At 42.6% G+C, this 18,955-nt stretch overlaps 1 protein-coding gene across 1 annotated transcript in view; it reads right to left on the reverse strand.

Annotated features, from left to right (window-relative positions):
* Positions 1-6,423: 6,423 nt before the first annotated feature.
* SRD5A2 (steroid 5 alpha-reductase 2) overlaps positions 6,424-18,955 on the reverse strand; it is a 31,746-nt gene continuing 19,214 nt past the window's right edge. Inside the window, exons 3-5 of the mRNA XM_081188146.1 lie at positions 17,474-17,575; positions 16,342-16,492; positions 6,424-7,210 (exon numbers count right to left, since the gene is read on the reverse strand). Of these exons, the coding sequence (XP_081044272.1) occupies positions 7,144-7,210; positions 16,342-16,492; positions 17,474-17,575 (320 nt within the window). The 3' untranslated portion in view covers positions 6,424-7,143. The remainder of the gene's footprint in view (positions 7,211-16,341; positions 16,493-17,473; positions 17,576-18,955) is intronic.

The raw sequence follows: 18,955 nt of genomic DNA on the forward strand, positions 1-18,955 counted from the left end.
TTTGAAGAGTTTTAGGTAAACCATTTTAAACTTAACTAAACGGGTGGTAGGGGAACAGGGAAATTTTAGAACTTACAAAGGCATATTTTAAAGGTTTAACAGTCTATATTTTCACGTCTTACTTTGCTGCATATTTTGTGATTTTAAATCTTTGCTGGGGTTCTCTCACCAAAGATTATTTGTCCCAAACTTGGATATTGGCCAGGAATTCTTCTTTAGTATACCAATTTTTTCCTTGAACCAACAACTTTCAAGTAAGAGTCTATATAAACAGACTTGCCTAAAGTGTAAACTCTAATGCAGCCACCACACTCATATGCTAATTTAACAGAATATTTTACAAGCATAAGAATTCCAGCACAGGCAGACATCTACAACCTAACACATTCATCCATACATACCTAATGATACCTTGTTGATAGGTCAATGTTTTTCATGTATGAAAAACTTCTCCCCCTCTTTGTGTCAAGAAAGAATGCCACAAACCTCTATGCTTCTGTGGAGATATGAGCTAGTATTAATTGTGCGTGTGGCCTTGCCTGCCCCCCAAATGTTACAATCCACTTTCTTGTTACAATATGTGCTTCCTGACAGCATTCATAACCTTTATGCTTTTCAGTAAAACAAAGAACACTTATTAGGCAGTGCACAGTGGAACAGAAAAGCTGCCTTTGCATTCTCTGGATAAAGTAAGTTTGACAGCCATGAATACATTATCTGGAAGCCTTTTGTCCCAGTGTTTTGCCTTACACTGTTCCAGGAGAACCATGTTATGTAACCAATTAGAACTTAAATATATACCATTATTTACTTCCTCAGGCAAAGGTAATGACCATTTTAATGTAATGCAGGTCTTGTCATAAAATGATATGTCATATTTAATTTAAACAAGTTTCTCTCCTGTGTTGTACTTTGGCATTTGGGAAGTCTATTTCTAGTGCTCATAAAACAGAAGTCAAAAGGAAAAAGGGGAGATATACTGTTCCCTTGTTGAAATGCATTCATAAGTAATGAGCACTTTTTATTATATAATAGTATTCCTCCACAGACTTCACTATATTGTATCAGCTTCTGACACAGATGAGACCACAACTGAGTACTCTGAGCTCCTTCAATGGGACTTTAGTGTGCTTTTGTTGATTTGTGAGTTGTAAACCACCTTGAATTCCCACCAAGTAAAATGGTGGTGCAGAAATGTAAAACAAAGAAACAAAATTATTAATGAGCATGTCTACAAACTAGCCTCCGGTATGTGTTTCAGATTTACAGATTGCTTTGGGAGTATTAGATACGATGGGTTGTATCCATTGCTGCCTTCAACCCATTCAAAGTCAGGCACAGTTTTTGCCAATCCCTGTTAAATATTGCAGCCCTCCAGACTATTGGAAAGATGCTAGCTAGCCACAAGAGCCTGAGAGACACTACTGCAGTATTGCCTATGTGATATAAAAACAGCTTCAGTTTGGTTTACTTTGCAATAAAAGGAAGGAGGTTGATGGAGGAATATTGGCCAACTCAAGGGAGGTGATATCAGTCTTCTACATAGGACATATCCAATCAAATTATCATTACAATAGGCTGCGCCTCTGGGCCCATTGTTTGAATCCAAATCCATTCATGTCAAGGAGAGACTGACAACTAAAGAAACAAAATAAAGAAAGAAAGAAACAAAGAATTAACTCTTTTAGTGGGGTAGCACTACTGCTTTGGAACTCCTTGGAAGCGAGCGCCTTTGCTGTATTGTTTTTGGTGCCTGTTTATAACACTTTTGTTTAGGCAAGCCAATTCAGACATCGAATCATAGAATCATAGAGTTGGAAGATACCACAAGGGCCATCGAGTCCAATCCCCTGCCAAGCAGGAAACACCATCAGAGCACTCCTGACATATGGTTGTCAAGCCTCTGCTTAAAGACCTCCAAAGAAGGAGACTCCACCACACTCCTTGGCAGCAAATTCCACTGTCGAACAGCTCTTACTCTCAGGAAGTTCTTCCTAATGTTTAGATGGAATCTTCTTTCTTGTAGTCTGAATCCATTGCTCCGTGTCCGCTTCTCTGGAGCAGCAGAAAACAACCTTTCTCCCTCCTCTATGTGACATCCTTTTATATATTTGAACATGGCTATCATATCACCCCTTAACCTCCTCTTCTCCAGGCTAAACATGCCCAGCTCCCTTAGCCGTTCCTCATAAGGCATCGTTTCCAGGCCTTTGACCATTTTGGTTGCCCTCCTCTGGACACGTTCCAGTTTGTCAGTGTCCTTCTTGAACTGTGATGCCCAGAACTGGACACAGTACTCCAGGTGAGGTCTGACCAGAGCAGAATACAGTGGCACTATTACTTCCCTTGATCTAGATGCTATACTCCTATTGATGCAGCCCAGAATTGCATTGACATGTAGAAGTTATATATGCCTTATCTCTTTTTAGCTACTGTTGATTTTAATAATCTCTTGAATCTTTTTAAATACCTGTTTTTAACTTTTAAACTGATAATTTTCTATTTTATATTTTTATGAACCGCTTAGGTTTTCTTATAATCATTCAGTATATAAATTTTGTTAACCAAATGAATAAGTGCCATCCTATCGAGGAGAGAACCCACCCCATCTTGCTATGAAATGCAGTCGTACTAGGTATGTTATAGCCTAGGGCTGTCCATGAATGACATCTCCTGTATCTAACAGTAGTAGTAGTAGCAGTAGTAGTAGTAGTAGTAGTAGTAGTAGTACCCCGCCCATATGACTGGGTTGCCCCAGCCATTCTGGGTGGCTTCAAACATATATACATTAAACATACACCTTTAAGTGCTTCTGCTACGGTAGCACTGCACTCAATGTCAGGAACCCATTTACAACAGGGGTGGGAATCCTCAAGCTCTGGGGCCAAATGCAGTCCCCAGAATATATCATACATTGGCCCTGCTCCACACTTCCTCAAGTGCTTTTGCCTGCCTGGAAAGCCCCCTTGAATTGGGATAATGCCTCTTGTTTGCCTACATGAAGGGTGCCTTGCTTATCATGGTAGTTTTGTTTCATTTTTAAAAATCCTTAATTCAGCAAGATCCTGTACATGCTTGCCAACAATGGTTTAGAGTAAAACATGTACAGTGCAGGGGATTTTGTAAAAAAAATTAACAACGTTACGTAAGATTCTGTTTTACCGAGAATACACTACTAGCCTAAAAATGGAGACACATCTCAGCCTTCCTGGCGGGATTGTTAATTGCATGCTCACATGATATTTTTGTGTTGACTCTCCTTATTGGCAGCTATTCAACCTTGATGATCAATAATAGATGTGCTTTGCAATGTGTAATCAATGCATGTACCGTATGTTTTGTTTGAAAGCTGTGCTCATCTGCTGATTAAATGTTTAATCGGTGATAAATGCTTACTGACATCAAAACCAAAGTAATTACAGGCTCAATGAGCCAGAAACAGCATAATGGGAATTCTACTGTTCTCCAGTAGAGTAGGAATAATTTAATAGAAGAGGGCATTGCAAAACCTAGAAAAAAAGCAGACCTAATTGGTAGCAGAATGAGCTGCCTAGGAAAAGTGACTGAAGTCACTGAAAGCGGAACTTAGAGCATCGCTCCCAAGAGGCATTTTACTCCCTCATACTCTGCATAATTAACTTATGGGATTTACTACCACAAGATCCAGTGATAGCCATTAGTGTCACAGTTCCAAGTAAAGCTTAGGCCAATCTATGGAAGAGAAGCCTATCAATGAAAATCAGTGGCGTAGCGTGGGTTGTCAGCACCCGGGGCAAGGCAAGTAATTTGTGCCCCCTAACTCGTGGATTTGCGCCCCCTAACCCGTGGATTTGCGCCCCCTAACCCTAACCCCCAGATGTTGCGCCCGGTGCGGCCAGCCCCCCCTGCACCCCCCACGCTACGCCACTGATGAAAATTAACCAGATAAATTAATTGCACATCCCACCTTTCCTCCAAGGAGTTCAAGTTCGCATATTTGTAGCTAGTGATGAAAATAAGATCTTTTCTTAGGGTCTTCTCACCAGACTTCATATTCCCATTGGAAGCTTCCCCATAGGTATTTGGATGACCATGATGGGTAATAGGATGTTGGGCTAGTTAGGCCTTTGGTCTGATCCAGCAGGGCTCTCCTTTTAACTGTTACAGGCTGTTGTTTTGTCCCTGTGAAGTACATTTTCCTTTTGTTCTTGCCATTTAAAATTAGGAGGAGGAGGAGGACTACATATACCACCCTGACGACTTTGGTGAAAGGGAGTTACACTGCATATAAATGTAACAAAAATAAAATGAACCTGAGTTAGGAACCCTTAAAGAGGCCTTTTAGATTCTATCTCCCTCTCCAACATTTATAGAGATAGAAGTGGAAATGGGTACCATGAGATTGTTTGTCATCCATAAAACAGAGCAGGTATGCAATCAGTTGATTCTGTCTGTATAACTCCAAGTGTCATACAGACTAGCAGGGTAGTAACAGATGTATCTGGTCCCTTAATGATTTTGCAGCTCAACGGACCATTGGAACTGCAACAATATATTCAAATACAGATCCATGTCTGTGCAGGAATTCAAGTCTAGCAGGACTCTTGAGTCTATAGTTTCCTAGCAGCATCAACCTCACTCCATCTCTTCTCATTCTACTACACATTTGAGTGAAGACAGCTTGGCTGAGCCTGAAAGATCAGCAAACTTGTTTGCTGAGTATACCTGCCTGTAAGGTGCAATTTCAAGTGATCTGAAAGAGAGGACTCACCTGATAGATGCCTCCCTTATATTAAAAGTATTTTGGTACAGCACCATTTATGTTACAAGCTCAAACGCAAGTACAAAGAGCCTGTGGAGGAGTATGAAATGCATTCCATTGGAACAGACACATTTGACCTGGGGCATCGACAAATCTAAGCATTCCTGCTGGCCATTTGTATGAGAAGCTTATGGAACTAATCACTACGGGAAATAGGATTTTAATTTGTGGCGTGCTGGTTCAGATATTGCTTCCTTCATGATGCTGCATTCACAGGACTGCTCTGTGTGGGCAGTGTTTGAATCAACCTAAAATGTTATGGTCAGAAGACAGAATTGTCAACTCAAAGCTTTGTTTCAAACAAAGCAGTACTTTAAAAAGCATCAGAATGTGGTCTGAAAGCTGTGCTGAAGTTAAGCAGCTCTGCATCTAGTCAGTGCCTTGAAGGAAACCTCTGTATGCTTCATAAGAGCAGAGGAAGACAACTGGGTCATCTAGCTCAGTAATGTCTGGCAGCAGCTATCTAAGGTTTCAGGCATGGGTTTCCCTGGATGGTTAAGTCCACTCAAAGGTGACTGCGGGGTGCGACGCTCATCTCGCTTTCAGGCCGAGGGAGCCGGCATTTGTCCATGGACAGCTTTCCGGGTCATGTGGCCTGCATGACTAAACCGCTTCTGGTGCAATGGAACACCATGATGGAAGCCAGAGTGCACGGAAACGTTGTTTACCTGCACCTGGACCTTCTGCATACAAAACATGTACTCTGCCACTAGGTGACAGGCCTCCCTGAAATTCTACCTTGAATTCTATGGAGGGGAGATAAGATATAAATGTAATGAAATACAAAACGCAAGGAAAGAGTTTTACATTGTACAGTAATTGCTTGGTCCAACACCAATAATTGAACAACAGTGTAGTGGGTCATAGCTCAATGGTAAAGTACATGCAGTTGATCCTTCTTTCTTCCTAATGTGTTTTAAAATATGTCTTATACTGTAAGCTTTCAGGCAGGACCTGATCTGAAATAGAGTGGTACCTCTGGTTACGAACTTAATTAATTCCAGAGGTTCGTTCTTAACCTGAAACCGTTCTTAACCTGAGGTAGTACCACTTTAGCTAATGGGGCTTCCTGATGTCGCCGTGCGATTTCTGTTCTCATCCTGAGGTAAAGTTCTTAACCCGAGGTACTACTTCCCTGTTAGCGGCGTCTGTAACCTGAGGTGTCTGTAACCCGAGGTACCACTGTACTTGTTTTATTTATTATTTAAGTACATTATGTTTGCTGAGCGTATTATTTTTCTTGTCTTAAGTGTAAGTAAAAGTGGATGCTTTAGAATGTCCAAAATGTCAATCTCAATCTACTGGTTGATCCCTGTGAGGTTTTGGTAGATCGCAGTAGATGCATTTCTCCTCCCCCCAGAAAGCTCAACAACTTTTACCTGAACCCCTAAAAAATGGGGGTAGATCACCGCCAGATTTTGATTTTGAAAGTAGATCGCAGTCTCTCAGAAGTTGGCCACCCCTTTAAAGCAAATAAATCTGCATGATCCGAAACAACCAGAAGATAACATTGAACAAATTATGAATAAATCCATATATTGTATGATATAAGATGCTATGATACAAGTGCTCTGCTAGAACAGGTTACCTGGGCTATTCTTTTAGTAAAATGAAATGCTAAATTTGGAACAATTTTTTTATTTCTTATTCAGTTAACAAGCCATGTTTTACAAGGAAATGACACATTCACTTAAATTACATAACGGTTTTGGAAATACAGCAGCCCATTCTTGATCATAATCAGTCCACCTGGAGGGGGGGAAATATGAAATATTGTTCTCCATCAGCAAGAGGCCTTGGAACCAGGAATTACTTTTTCATAGACGACCTGTTGCTCTTTATAGGGAAGACCACAGGAGCAGAATAGAAAGATTACCAGTAAAAAAAAGCAGATATTTTGTTTCAGAGTCTTCAGTATAGCTACAGCAGTGACAACTACAGACAGGCCCAGATGAAACTTCAGTGATTCCTACTAACAGAAAAACAGCATTGCTAGGGATAAAAGCAGTGTGTGTGTGTGTGCGCGCAGACATTTTGAGTGGAATAATGGTGCACAATAAAAGCATTAGGCGCCTCTGCAAATCACTGACACTCTGCTTGACAAAACTTGTTTTTTTGTTGTTGTTTAAAAAATCAAAAACTGTGACGATGAATCACAGAACTGTGATTACTTGTTTCCATCCAGCAACAACACTCTGTATAACTGGCAACACAGCACTATTCAAGTTTCTTTCCCTTTGAAACTCACATCAGCATTTTACACATTAATAATAAACTTCATAATTAAAGTTATACAGTAAAATAACACACCCCGCTGCTCAAAAAGTCCAGATAATTGGCCTCTAGAATATGAATGGAATCAAGGCTTTTCTAGATCTTGGATAGCCAGTGAACCTCTTGTGATAGTACCTGAAAAGACAAAAGGAACACACAATGAAAACAAAAAATGGCCAAAATGATATAGACCTGCACAGATTGCTTTAAGAAAGTAGAATCTTGTTTTTCAACATCTTATGCTGCTTGTGGCAAATATTTAAAATGTTTGGATGAGAGGGACTTTGAGTTTCCATTCAACTTTCAGATTTGAGCAATGGTGAACATAAGTATTGCAGTGGCAGAAAATAGACATCAAACCAAACTATGGTTAAGGATGCTGTGATTTAGTGTGATGTCTATACTGAAAAACCATAGTTTTTGACAGGCTAGCAAACCAAAATCAAACCATAGTTTCAACTGAATTAGGTTTGCAAACTATGGTTTGTTACAACCGTGGGTTGGTGTGACATACGAATTTACCAAGTATACTTACAGTCAATCCTCCTCCATAACCTGCTGAAGATGGGAGTGAATTTATGAATCTATCAAGATGAGACCCGAGAAGACAGAAAACAACAGCGGACCAACAACTCTGTGCTAAATGTGTGTTGTACAATTAGAACAAAGAGCAGTTCCATGCTTAAAAATCACGCCCTCTAAGCCATCTGACATCAACTGCCCTGTGTGAAGGTTATTGATGATGTTATTATTATTTCATTGTATTTCAGAGCAGATTAGAAACAAACTTTGAATAAAAACAATTATCATCCCAGCAAATGTTTGCTGGAATTTTTTTAAAAAGACTAACTGGCAGAAGATAGTGAAAGAGGGTAAACTTGATGGGGCAAGGCATTCCACACTTTGGATGCAGCTACTGAGAGCTCCAACTCTTGTCACAGCCAACCAGACTTCCACAACAGGTGAGACATGTCTAAGGGTTCCTCCATCAGATCTTAGGCAGCAGGCAGGCTGATACAGGAGGAGATGGCAGGTATCCAGGACCCAAGCTTTTCAGGGTTTCAAAGGAAATTATTTTGAATTGTGCAGTTGTTTGTATAGGGCTGCATACACACAGTACAATTAAAGCGCATTTCAAGCACACACACACACACACTCCAAAATAATACTGGGAGCTGCAGTTTGTTGAGAGTGCTAGAAACTGCAGCTTTGTTATGGATGAACTACAGTTCCCAGGGTACTTGAGAGGGGGTACTTTCAGTGTACGGTGTGTAAACTAGTGTTAATCGAGAGAAGAGGCCAGTGTGTTTTTGTGTGTGTGTGTGTGTGCGTGCTTTGTGTCTCACCCTGGCTTCTTCTCTCGTTTAACACTACAGCCCTATACACTGACCTGAGAATAAGGCCCATTGATCTCAATGGGACTTGCATCTGAGTAGGCATGTACCAGATTGCACTGTAAATCTCCCTCTCATGATGCAGCTTTTCATGTATATATCAAGCACATGCATTGAATTATCTGCCTATTATAGGTCAACTGGACAACAAAAATGGATTCTACGTGCCCTAACAATGGCCAAAAGACTGGTATTGATGAACTTGAAGAAGAAAAATATGCTCCCCTTTAATCAATTGACTGAAGACATAACAGCACTCGAAACATATGGACGGATTGCTTATAGGTGCAGACTTTATTTGGATAAATATATCAATATTTGGAATGAGTTTATACAGAATTTAACAAGTTATTAATAATCATATCTGTATTAACATACATTACATATATATATATATATATATATATATATATATATATATATATATATATATGCTTTCGTAGATTTTCACGGGTACAGGAATGCAGGTTTTGGTGTTTTCGGGTATCTTCCCGTGTAAGAGTTGGGGTGTCTAGGCGACGTTTCGACGAGGTCTCACTCGTCATCTTCAGGCTGGTGCTTTCGGCTTCTTGTTACTAGAACAGAGCAGGATCTCAGTGTTTAAGTTCCTATAAATACTGTTGAGGGGGTGTGGTGTATAGCCTCCAACGTTCTGGGCAGAGAGGAAGTTCCCAGGTTATTGTGCCTTTTCTTCTTTTGTTCATTAATTACTTGAGGGATATCTTGAGTGATTTCTTGAGTGATATTCTGAGTACCACTTAGGAGGGTCATTAGGTGTGGATTAGTTGCTAAAGCTTTCGTGTCTTGACCTCTTGAGCTTGTGAAGAGTTTTTCTGAGTTTTTCTGAGAAGAGTTTTTCTGAGAAGATGGCTGTACTGCACTTAGTTGTGCTCTGGCTTGGCTTCGTGTATAGGGGCGAGCTGTGGTTTTGTGCCCTGTGCCAGCCAGATCTGTGTAGGGATTGCAGGGGGGTGCAGCATCCGGAGGTGCCACTATGGTTTGGCTACTGGATGGTATCTGTAATTTATCTGTGGAGAGGGTCTGGGTTTGGGTCTGGTGTGGTTGATTGGAGATGGCGTTCTGTGTGCCTCTGGTTCTGGTGTCGGTTTTTGTGGGGAGGGCTAATTTCCAGATGTCTGGCAGGCGGGACGTGTCGTCACGCTTGTTCATGTTGTGAGGGTGTTTCTCTATCTCGATGGCTTCCATGATTATTCTCTTGTGGTGATGTTCCATGTTAAAGAGCAATTTGGAATCTGCAAAATTAATTTCGTGTCCTGTTTCTTTCATGTGTTGGTAAAGAGAGGAAGTTTTTTCTTCTTTTTTGACGGCATTCTTGTGTTCTGCGATACGTGCATTTATTCGTCTGTTTGTTTGTCCAATGTACGTGGCTGGGCAGACTTTGCAGGGTATTTCATAGACCCCTTGGTTTTCTAACTGGATTTTATCTTTTGGGTTTCTGAGGATATTGGCTATTTTTTGGTTGGTGCAAAAGGCTGTTTTGATATTGTGTTTATGGAGGATTTTGCTAATTTTATCTGTGGTGCCCTTGATATAAGGAAGGAGGGCCATGCCATTGTTTTCTTCTGTGTCTTGGTTTTTGGGGGGTGTTTCTTTTTGGATTAGCTTCGTAACCCTGTTTTGCTGGTATCCGTTGGCGATTAACACATTTGAGAGATTCTGTAACTCAGTTGTCAAGTGGTCTTCGTCAGCCAGGCGTTTGGTTCTGGAGATGAGAGTCTTGGCTACGGAGTTTATTTGTGCAGGGTGGTGGTGTGATTGTGCATGTAAGTAGCGGTTGGTGTGTGTTTTTTTCCGGTAGATAGTGTGTCCTAGGGAGCCATCAGGTTTTTTGTAGATTAGGACGTCAAGGAAGGGAAGTTGGTTGTTGGCTTCTATTTCCATAGTGAATTGTATTTTGGGGTGTAGGCTGTTGAGATGTGTGAGGAAGCTATCTAGTTTTTCCTTCCCGTGTGGCCAAATTACAAAGGTGTCGTCAACATATCTGAGCCAAAGTTTGGGTTTGTGTTCTGACTTGTCTAAAGCATTGGTTTCAAAGTGTTCCATGTACAGATTTGCGATGACCGGTGAGAGGGGTGATCCCATAGGTGCTCCTTCTATCTGTTTGTATCTTTGTCCATTGTGGATGAAGTACGTGTTGGTTAGGCAGTGGTTGGTCAGGTCCAGGATGTATTCGGGGGGATTGTATTTGTTTTGAATGGCTGTCAAGGCTTCATTAATGGGCACTTGTGTGAAGAGAGATACAACATCGAAGCTCACAAGTAGGTCATCGGGATGTAGGTTTTGCTTCTTTATTGTTTCTATGAACTGGAAGGAGTTTGTAACGTGTGAAGCGATAGATTCTGCATAGGGCTGAAGTTGCTTAGCGAGAAATTTAGCGAGATTTTGTAGAGGTGAGCCTATGGAGCTGACTATTGGTCTGAGTGGTGTTCCTTCTTTGTGTATCTTGGGGAGACCGTAGAGTTTGGGGCATCTGGATGATTTTTCTCTGGGGATGATTCTTAGCTGGATTTCTTCACTGATAGGAGAGGCTTTTATTTTGGATTTGGTGGTTTTTTCCAGATAGGTGGTGGGATCTGTTTTTATAGGTTGGTAGGTAGGGTCTTGGAGTAGATTTGATAGTTTTGCTTGGTAGTCCGATGTGTTCATCACAACAGTGGCATTACCTTTGTCTGCTGGGAGAATGATTATGTTGTTGTCTTTCTTCAGGTTGGTGAGTGCTTTCTGTTCTTCTTTGTGTAAATTGCTTCTGGGTGGTTTGCTGGAGCAGAGGATGTTGGTGACTTCGAGTCTGATTTTATTGGCTTCATCTGGGTTGATTTTGGTTAGGCTAGCTTCGACTCCGCATATGATGTTTTCCGTGGGGATGCGTCTCGGGGCGACTGCAAAGTTGAAGCCTTTGGAGAGTACTTTGGTTTCAGTTGAGGTGAGGATCCTGTCTGATATGTTATGTACTGTTTGTTTCATGGGTTGTTGTGGAGGGTGGCTGGGCTTCTGGCGATTCTCTAGTTTGTGGAGTTTGTTGGTGTGTGTGTCTGTCTTATGTGAGGACTCTGTTTCAGCTCTCCAAACGGCTAGTTGTTTGCATTTGTCCCAGAGTGCAGGGTGGATTTTGTTACAGAGTTTGAGGTGAAGAGTGAGCAGATCTTTGTTGGTTTACTAAACCAAACCAACAAAGATCTGCTCACTCTTCACCTCAAACTCTGTAACAAAATCCACCCTGCACTCTGGGACAAATGCAAACAACTAGCCGTTTGGAGAGCTGAAACAGAGTCCTCACATAAGACAGACACACACACCAACAAACTCCACAAACTAGAGAAACGCCAGAAGCCCAGCCACCCTCCACAACAACCCATGAAACAAACAGTACATAACATATCAGACAGGATCCTCACCTCAACTGAAACCAAAGTACTCTCCAAAGGCTTCAACTTTGCAGTCGCCCCGAGACGCATCCCCACGGAAAACATCATATGCGGAGTCGAAGCTAGCCTAACCAAAATCAACCCAGATGAAGCCAATAAAATCAGACTCGAAGTCACCAACATCCTCTGCTCCAGCAAACCACCCAGAAGCAATTTACACAAAGAAGAACAGAAAGCACTCACCAACCTGAAGAAAGACAACAACATAATCATTCTCCCAGCAGACAAAGGTAATGCCACTGTTGTGATGAACACATCGGACTACCAAGCAAAACTATCAAATCTACTCCAAGACCCTACCTACCAACCTATAAAAACAGATCCCACCACCTATCTGGAAAAAACCACCAAATCCAAAATAAAAGCCTCTCCTATCAGTGAAGAAATCCAGCTAAGAATCATCCCCAGAGAAAAATCATCCAGATGCCCCAAACTCTACGGTCTCCCCAAGATACACAAAGAAGGAACACCACTCAGACCAATAGTCAGCTCCATAGGCTCACCTCTACAAAATCTCGCTAAATTTCTCGCTAAGCAACTTCAGCCCTATGCAGAATCTATCGCTTCACACGTTACAAACTCCTTCCAGTTCATAGAAACAATAAAGAAGCAAAACCTACATCCCGATGACCTACTTGTGAGCTTCGATGTTGTATCTCTCTTCACACAAGTGCCCATTAATGAAGCCTTGACAGCCATTCAAAACAAATACAATCCCCCCGAATACATCCTGGACCTGACCAACCACTGCCTAACCAACACGTACTTCATCCACAATGGACAAAGATACAAACAGATAGAAGGAGCACCTATGGGATCACCCCTCTCACCGGTCATCGCAAATCTGTACATGGAACACTTTGAAACCAATGCTTTAGACAAGTCAGAACACAAACCCAAACTTTGGCTCAGATATGTTGACGACACCTTTGTAATTTGGCCACACGGGAAGGAAAAACTAGATAGCTTCCTCACACATCTCAACAGCCTACACCCCAAAATACAATTCACTATGGAAATAGAAGCCAACAACCAACTTCCCTTCCTTGACGTCCTAATCTACAAAAAACCTGATGGCTCCCTAGGACACACTATCTACCGGAAAAAAACACACACCAACCGCTACTTACATGCACAATCACACCACCACCCTGCACAAATAAACTCCGTAGCCAAGACTCTCATCTCCAGAACCAAACGCCTGGCTGACGAAGACCACTTGACAACTGAGTTACAGAATCTCTCAAATGTGTTAATCGCCAACGGATACCAGCAAAACAGGGTTACGAAGCTAATCCAAAAAGAAACACCCCCCAAAAACCAAGACACAGAAGAAAACAATGGCATGGCCCTCCTTCCTTATATCAAGGGCACCACAGATAAAATTAGCAAAATCCTCCATAAACACAATATCAAAACAGCCTTTTGCACCAACCAAAAAATAGCCAATATCCTCAGAAACCCAAAAGATAAAATCCAGTTAGAAAACCAAGGGGTCTATGAAATACCCTGCAAAGTCTGCCCAGCCACGTACATTGGACAAACAAACAGACGAATAAATGCACGTATCGCAGAACACAAGAATGCCGTCAAAAAAGAAGAAAAAACTTCCTCTCTTTACCAACACATGAAAGAAACAGGACACGAAATTAATTTTGCAGATTCCAAATTGCTCTTTAACATGGAACATCACCACAAGAGAATAATCATGGAAGCCATCGAGATAGAGAAACACCCTCACAACATGAACAAGCGTGACGACACGTCCCGCCTGCCAGACATCTGGAAATTAGCCCTCCCCACAAAAACCGACACCAGAACCAGAGGCACACAGAACGCCATCTCCAATCAACCACACCAGACCCAAACCCAGACCCTCTCCACAGATAAATTACAGATACCATCCAGTAGCCAAACCATAGTGGCACCTCCGGATGCTGCACCCCCCTGCAATCCCTACACAGATCTGGCTGGCACAGGGCACAAAACCACAGCTCGCCCCTATACACGAAGCCAAGCCAGAGCACAACTAAGTGCAGTACAGCCATCTTCTCAGAAAAACTCTTCTCAGAAAAACTCAGAAAAACTCTTCACAAGCTCAAGAGGTCAAGACACGAAAGCTTTAGCAACTAATCCACACCTAATGACCCTCCTAAGTGGTACTCAGAATATCACTCAAGAAATCACTCAAGATATCCCTCAAGTAATTAATGAACAAAAGAAGAAAAGGCACAATAACCTGGGAACTTCCTCTCTGCCCAGAACGTTGGAGGCTATACACCACACCCCCTCAACAGTATTTATAGGAACTCAAACACTGAGATCCTGCTCTGTTCTAGTAACAAGAAGCCGAAAGCACCAGCCTGAAGATGACGAGTGAGACCTCGTCGAAACGTCGCCTAGACACCCCAACTCTTACACGGGAAGATACCCGAAAACACCAAAACCTGCATATATATATATATATATATATAGTCAAAGGTGAATAAGGGTTGTGGCATTCATCTTGCTTTCAGGCTGAGGGAGCCAGCATTTGTCCACAGACAGCTTTCTAGATCATGTGGCCATCATGACTAAACTGCTTCTGGTGCAACAGGACACCATGATGGAAGCCAGAGTGCACAGAAACACTTTTTACCTTCCCACCACAGCAGTACCTATTTATCTACTTGCACTGGCATACTTTCAAACTGCTAGGTTGGCAGAAGCTGGGACAGAGCAATGGGAGCTCACCCCGCCACAGGGATTTGAACCACCAACCTTCTGATTGGCAAGCTCAAGAGGCTCAGTGGTTTAGACCACAGTGCCCCCCGCTATATATATCTTCTTCTTTTTTCACTTTCTTTTGTATAATTAATTTTTTTTAAAAAATATTAAATAAAATAAGAATAAGGGACTTCCAGTGAGGCAAGATGGCGAACGCCATGGCCGCGCGGAGCTCTTGAGGACCACCAATATTGGTAACAATACTGACAGCATTGCTTATAAACTTTACACCCAACACAAGCACTTGTCACTGTCTCACTGACCCACCCCTACTGCAAGCAAAAGGGGGGTGGCCTGTTCTCAAACAAGGCCATCCATGCCAGCTGAGACACAAGACCAACTGGCTACCCCAAGCTACCCCAAGCAAACACCTATATAACTACATATAGGCTACTCTCTACAACCTACTCCCCAATCTTCAGCCCATCCCTAACTCTAACCCCCCTCTCCCCCAACCCACCACACTGTATGTCAACACAGCACACTAGGTTCAATAATATAAGGTGAGAAACACAGGACAACCTAGACAGGTTGGCAGGGAATCATCCTATAAAATAGACATACAAAACGGCTAGCTTAAAAGCAATTGCACTAAATGTGAAGGGATTGGGAAACCCTATCAAAAGAAAACACATCACCTCGTATATAAACACCATGAAACCACACATTGCCTTCCTACAGAAAATACACAACCCACCCAAAGGAAGCAAATTCCTGAGCAAACCCTGCTTCAGTCAACAATGGGTGGCACCTTGGTCAGGAAAGGCCCGCGGAGTAGACATACTACTCAACAGAGACCAAAATTTTAAAGCCACAACAGTGGTAAAAGACAAAAAAGGCAGATTCGTTTTTGCTAAAGAGGTACTAGATGGCAAAACTAAACTGACAATTGGCTCCATATAGTGTATGCCCCAAACACACACAAAAATAAATACTAGAGTTCATCTAGAAAGCACTAAACAAATTCATCTCCTTCTCTGAAGGGGAAGCAATCCTAGGAGGTGACCTCAACCTAAATATGAGAGGCACCTCCCTAAAAGACATCCATCCTACAACCCCCTGGGCAACCTTCCTCAGAGGGGAAACCCCAAACAATTAGAAATTCTTACAAACTACTAAAAATGCTAAAAAAAGACGGAAGCCTTTATGACATCTGGGGAGAAAAGAACCCGGGAGACACCAGCCACACATTCCAATCTGGACACCATGGCACAATGTCCATACTGGACAGCTTTCTGCTCACACAAGGCCTGATCCCCCTGGTAGAAACAACAAACATTGGTAACATTAAAACCACAGACCACGCCCCAGTAGAAGCTACCTCAAAATAGGAGAGGAAGCACAAACTACGTACCCCATTGTGGTCCTTCAGTCCCATCCTAACCACAAACCAAGTTGTTACAGAGGATCTCTTGAAAACTCTCCAAAACTACTTCAAGGACAATGATGTGGGTGACATAACAACCCCTTCCTCTGAGATACAATGAAAGCAGTCACCAGAGGAACCTGCATAAAGGAGAGGGCATCCCTTAAAAAACAAACCCCCTCAAAAAAAAAAAGGTAAATTAGAACAATACATTAAGCCCCTCTCATCACACTACAAACAAACAGGAGCAAAAAAATAATAAGAATAAGAATATACAAACAGCATGCTTGATACCTGTGATGGTGATAAGCACGAGGCCCAATGACGCAGAGTGTGAAAAAGGCAAAGGCAAAAGCTGGCAGGCACCAGGTTGCTATAGCATAGCCAAACCATTCCAGTATCTCACCAAAGAAATTTGCTCCTGATACATATGCAAACAGTCCTCCTGCATGAAAGGCAACTAGTATGAGCACATTTGAACAGTGGAAAGTGAGCCTCATTTACACATCCTAAGGATGTTGCCACCAGGGCTGGCATTAACCCAACGGGGTTCCTGCTGCCATTACTGCAGCCATGGCTGTGGCCAGATGGTCTCAACACCCCCTAGCCATTATAGCTCCCAGGGCCCATAGCCAATTGTAAGCAATTGCAGAACAATGTTGTACAAAGTTATTTTGCTAGTGTGGCAATGGCAAAAAGAAGGCAGAGTTTTGACTTCAGTACTGCTGGTCAAGAGGATTTAAAGAAGGCCAGACTGGGCTTGATGGGCCTGTCATCAATTGTTCCACTAGGCCTGAACTACCAGATGTAGGTTGGGGGTCTTGCACAGTCCAAGAAGCCCCCAAACAACTGGGAACATGTCTCAGCAGTAAACCACTGCATTTGTTGCATTGGCAACTGAGGCTTTAGCTCCAGGGGAAGAGTGGCAGCGGGCTCAGCCAATCAGACACAAAACAGGGCCAATGTGGCAGTAAGGAGGGTGCTTAGCTTGTCCCCTTACTGTTCTAGCACTCTCATTGGCTCCAAAGGTAATAAATGATTGGTTGGCCTCACCAGGACCTTTACCTGTGGTCAGAAATATTTTTGACTTTCTGCTCAGATAAATTATCCTAGAAAGCATTCTCAGCTTCCCACCACGATCCTATTACTTCAGGGGTGGTGAATATGTGGCCCTCCAGATGTTGTTGGACTCCATCATCCCCAGCTGGCATGACCAATAGTCAGGCATGGTGGAAAGTGAAGTCTAGCAACATCTGGAGGGCCACAGGTTTCTCATTCCTGCATTACTCTGCTTATTATTGACCACTTCTGATGAATGACAGGTGACTAATAGTGTGACCTGCTGGTGTCTTCCTTACCTACCCTCATGTTTCTCAAACCATAGGGACAGGCTCCCCACAAGGAAATTGGGAAAAGAATGACATACCTTGTGGGATTTTGTAAGTGAGCTCCCCGGGTTTCCTTAGCTGGCGCAGAATGAGGTCACTGTGAATATTGACTCCCATGCCAAACAAGAACAACAAGAGACCTAAAAGCAGAGAATGAAGTATTTATTGGTTGGGTGACTAAAATATTTGATTTCAGGCCCTGTGCTCAAACAGCCAGTCTGTTTAACAAGCACTGTTCATTGCCCCATACAGGCAAGCAAGGGAAGGGAGAATCCATATTATAATGAAACAGGGCGGTTTGAGACCTGGGAAACTGGGGTCTGCAGAAGAGGGAGACTGCTGAGTTTCTTTGTTAAGGAAATAGCCTTGCCCTGGTGTGTTTGGTATATTGTTTCGTAATGTGAACTTGGGACAGAGCATTGCCACAGAAACTAGATAGCGGGAGAAACTTCTGGAAGGTGACTGTCGTGACATTCTTTCTTTCTTCCCCTCCATTTTGCCTGGCTAAGGTGATGTCATCAAGAGGTAGGTGTGTGTGTGTAACTGGCAATCTTGGAAATGGGTCTGGAACAGAGTTGCCACCTTTGTTCTGGAAAAATACAGGGCAGGGAGAGCAGTGATTTTGGGGTTTTTTTTTGCCCCTTTGGAATTTATCACATGCATATGTACATACACATAAATTTGGAAATCTGTCTGTGTTTGGCTACTCACAGCTTAAATACATTATCTTTCACACACCCTTTCAAACACATGCATTTGGAGAGGATCCCTAACTTGGCAGAAAGAGAGAGACCTGAAATACAGGACAAAACTGTACTGATACAGGATGTAGCGTTTTACATTGGAATACTGGACAATCCTGTACAGTGGTACCTCTGGTTACGTACCTAATTCGTTCCGGAGGTCCGTTCTTAACCTGAAACTGTTCTTAACCTGAAGCACCACTTTAGCTAAAGGGGCCTCCTGCTGCTGCCGCGCCGCCAGAGCACAATTTCTGTTCTCATCCTGAAGCAAAGTTTTTAACCCGAGGTACTATTTCTGGGTTAGCAGAGTCCGTAACCTGAAGCGTATGTAACCCGAAGCGTATGTAACCCGAGGTACCACTATATTATAAAGGGCAGGTGGCAACCCTAGTCTGGAAGAAGACATAAGAGGCTCTCTGTCTGTGAAGAGCAGTGGTGGTTGGCACCCATTGAGATGGGTGGAGAGGAATGCAGGGAGCTCAGACAGTAGGTGAAGCCAGAGCCAACGTCAGAGCCAGATTTCTCTCCATTCATCTGCCTGCTGAATTCTACAAGGGCAACACTAAGACTGAGAAAAAGGAAGTTGGCTAGCAGTGTCACTCCCTGGGACAGACCTAAGTAAAAGGACAGCCAGGTGGCAGCATGGAAACTTGGTATTGGCTAACCAGTCCTCTCTCCCTCAAGAGTTTGGAACAGTGTCTGCACTGTGTGAATGCACCATGCAGAAGGAGAATTCCTGAATACCAGCACCTCCAATGTAACCATGTTTACTGCTGG

This window comes from Podarcis bocagei (genome assembly GCF_964188305.1).
Source record: "Podarcis bocagei genome assembly, chromosome: 3".
NCBI lineage: Eukaryota > Metazoa > Chordata > Lepidosauria > Squamata > Lacertidae > Podarcis > Podarcis bocagei.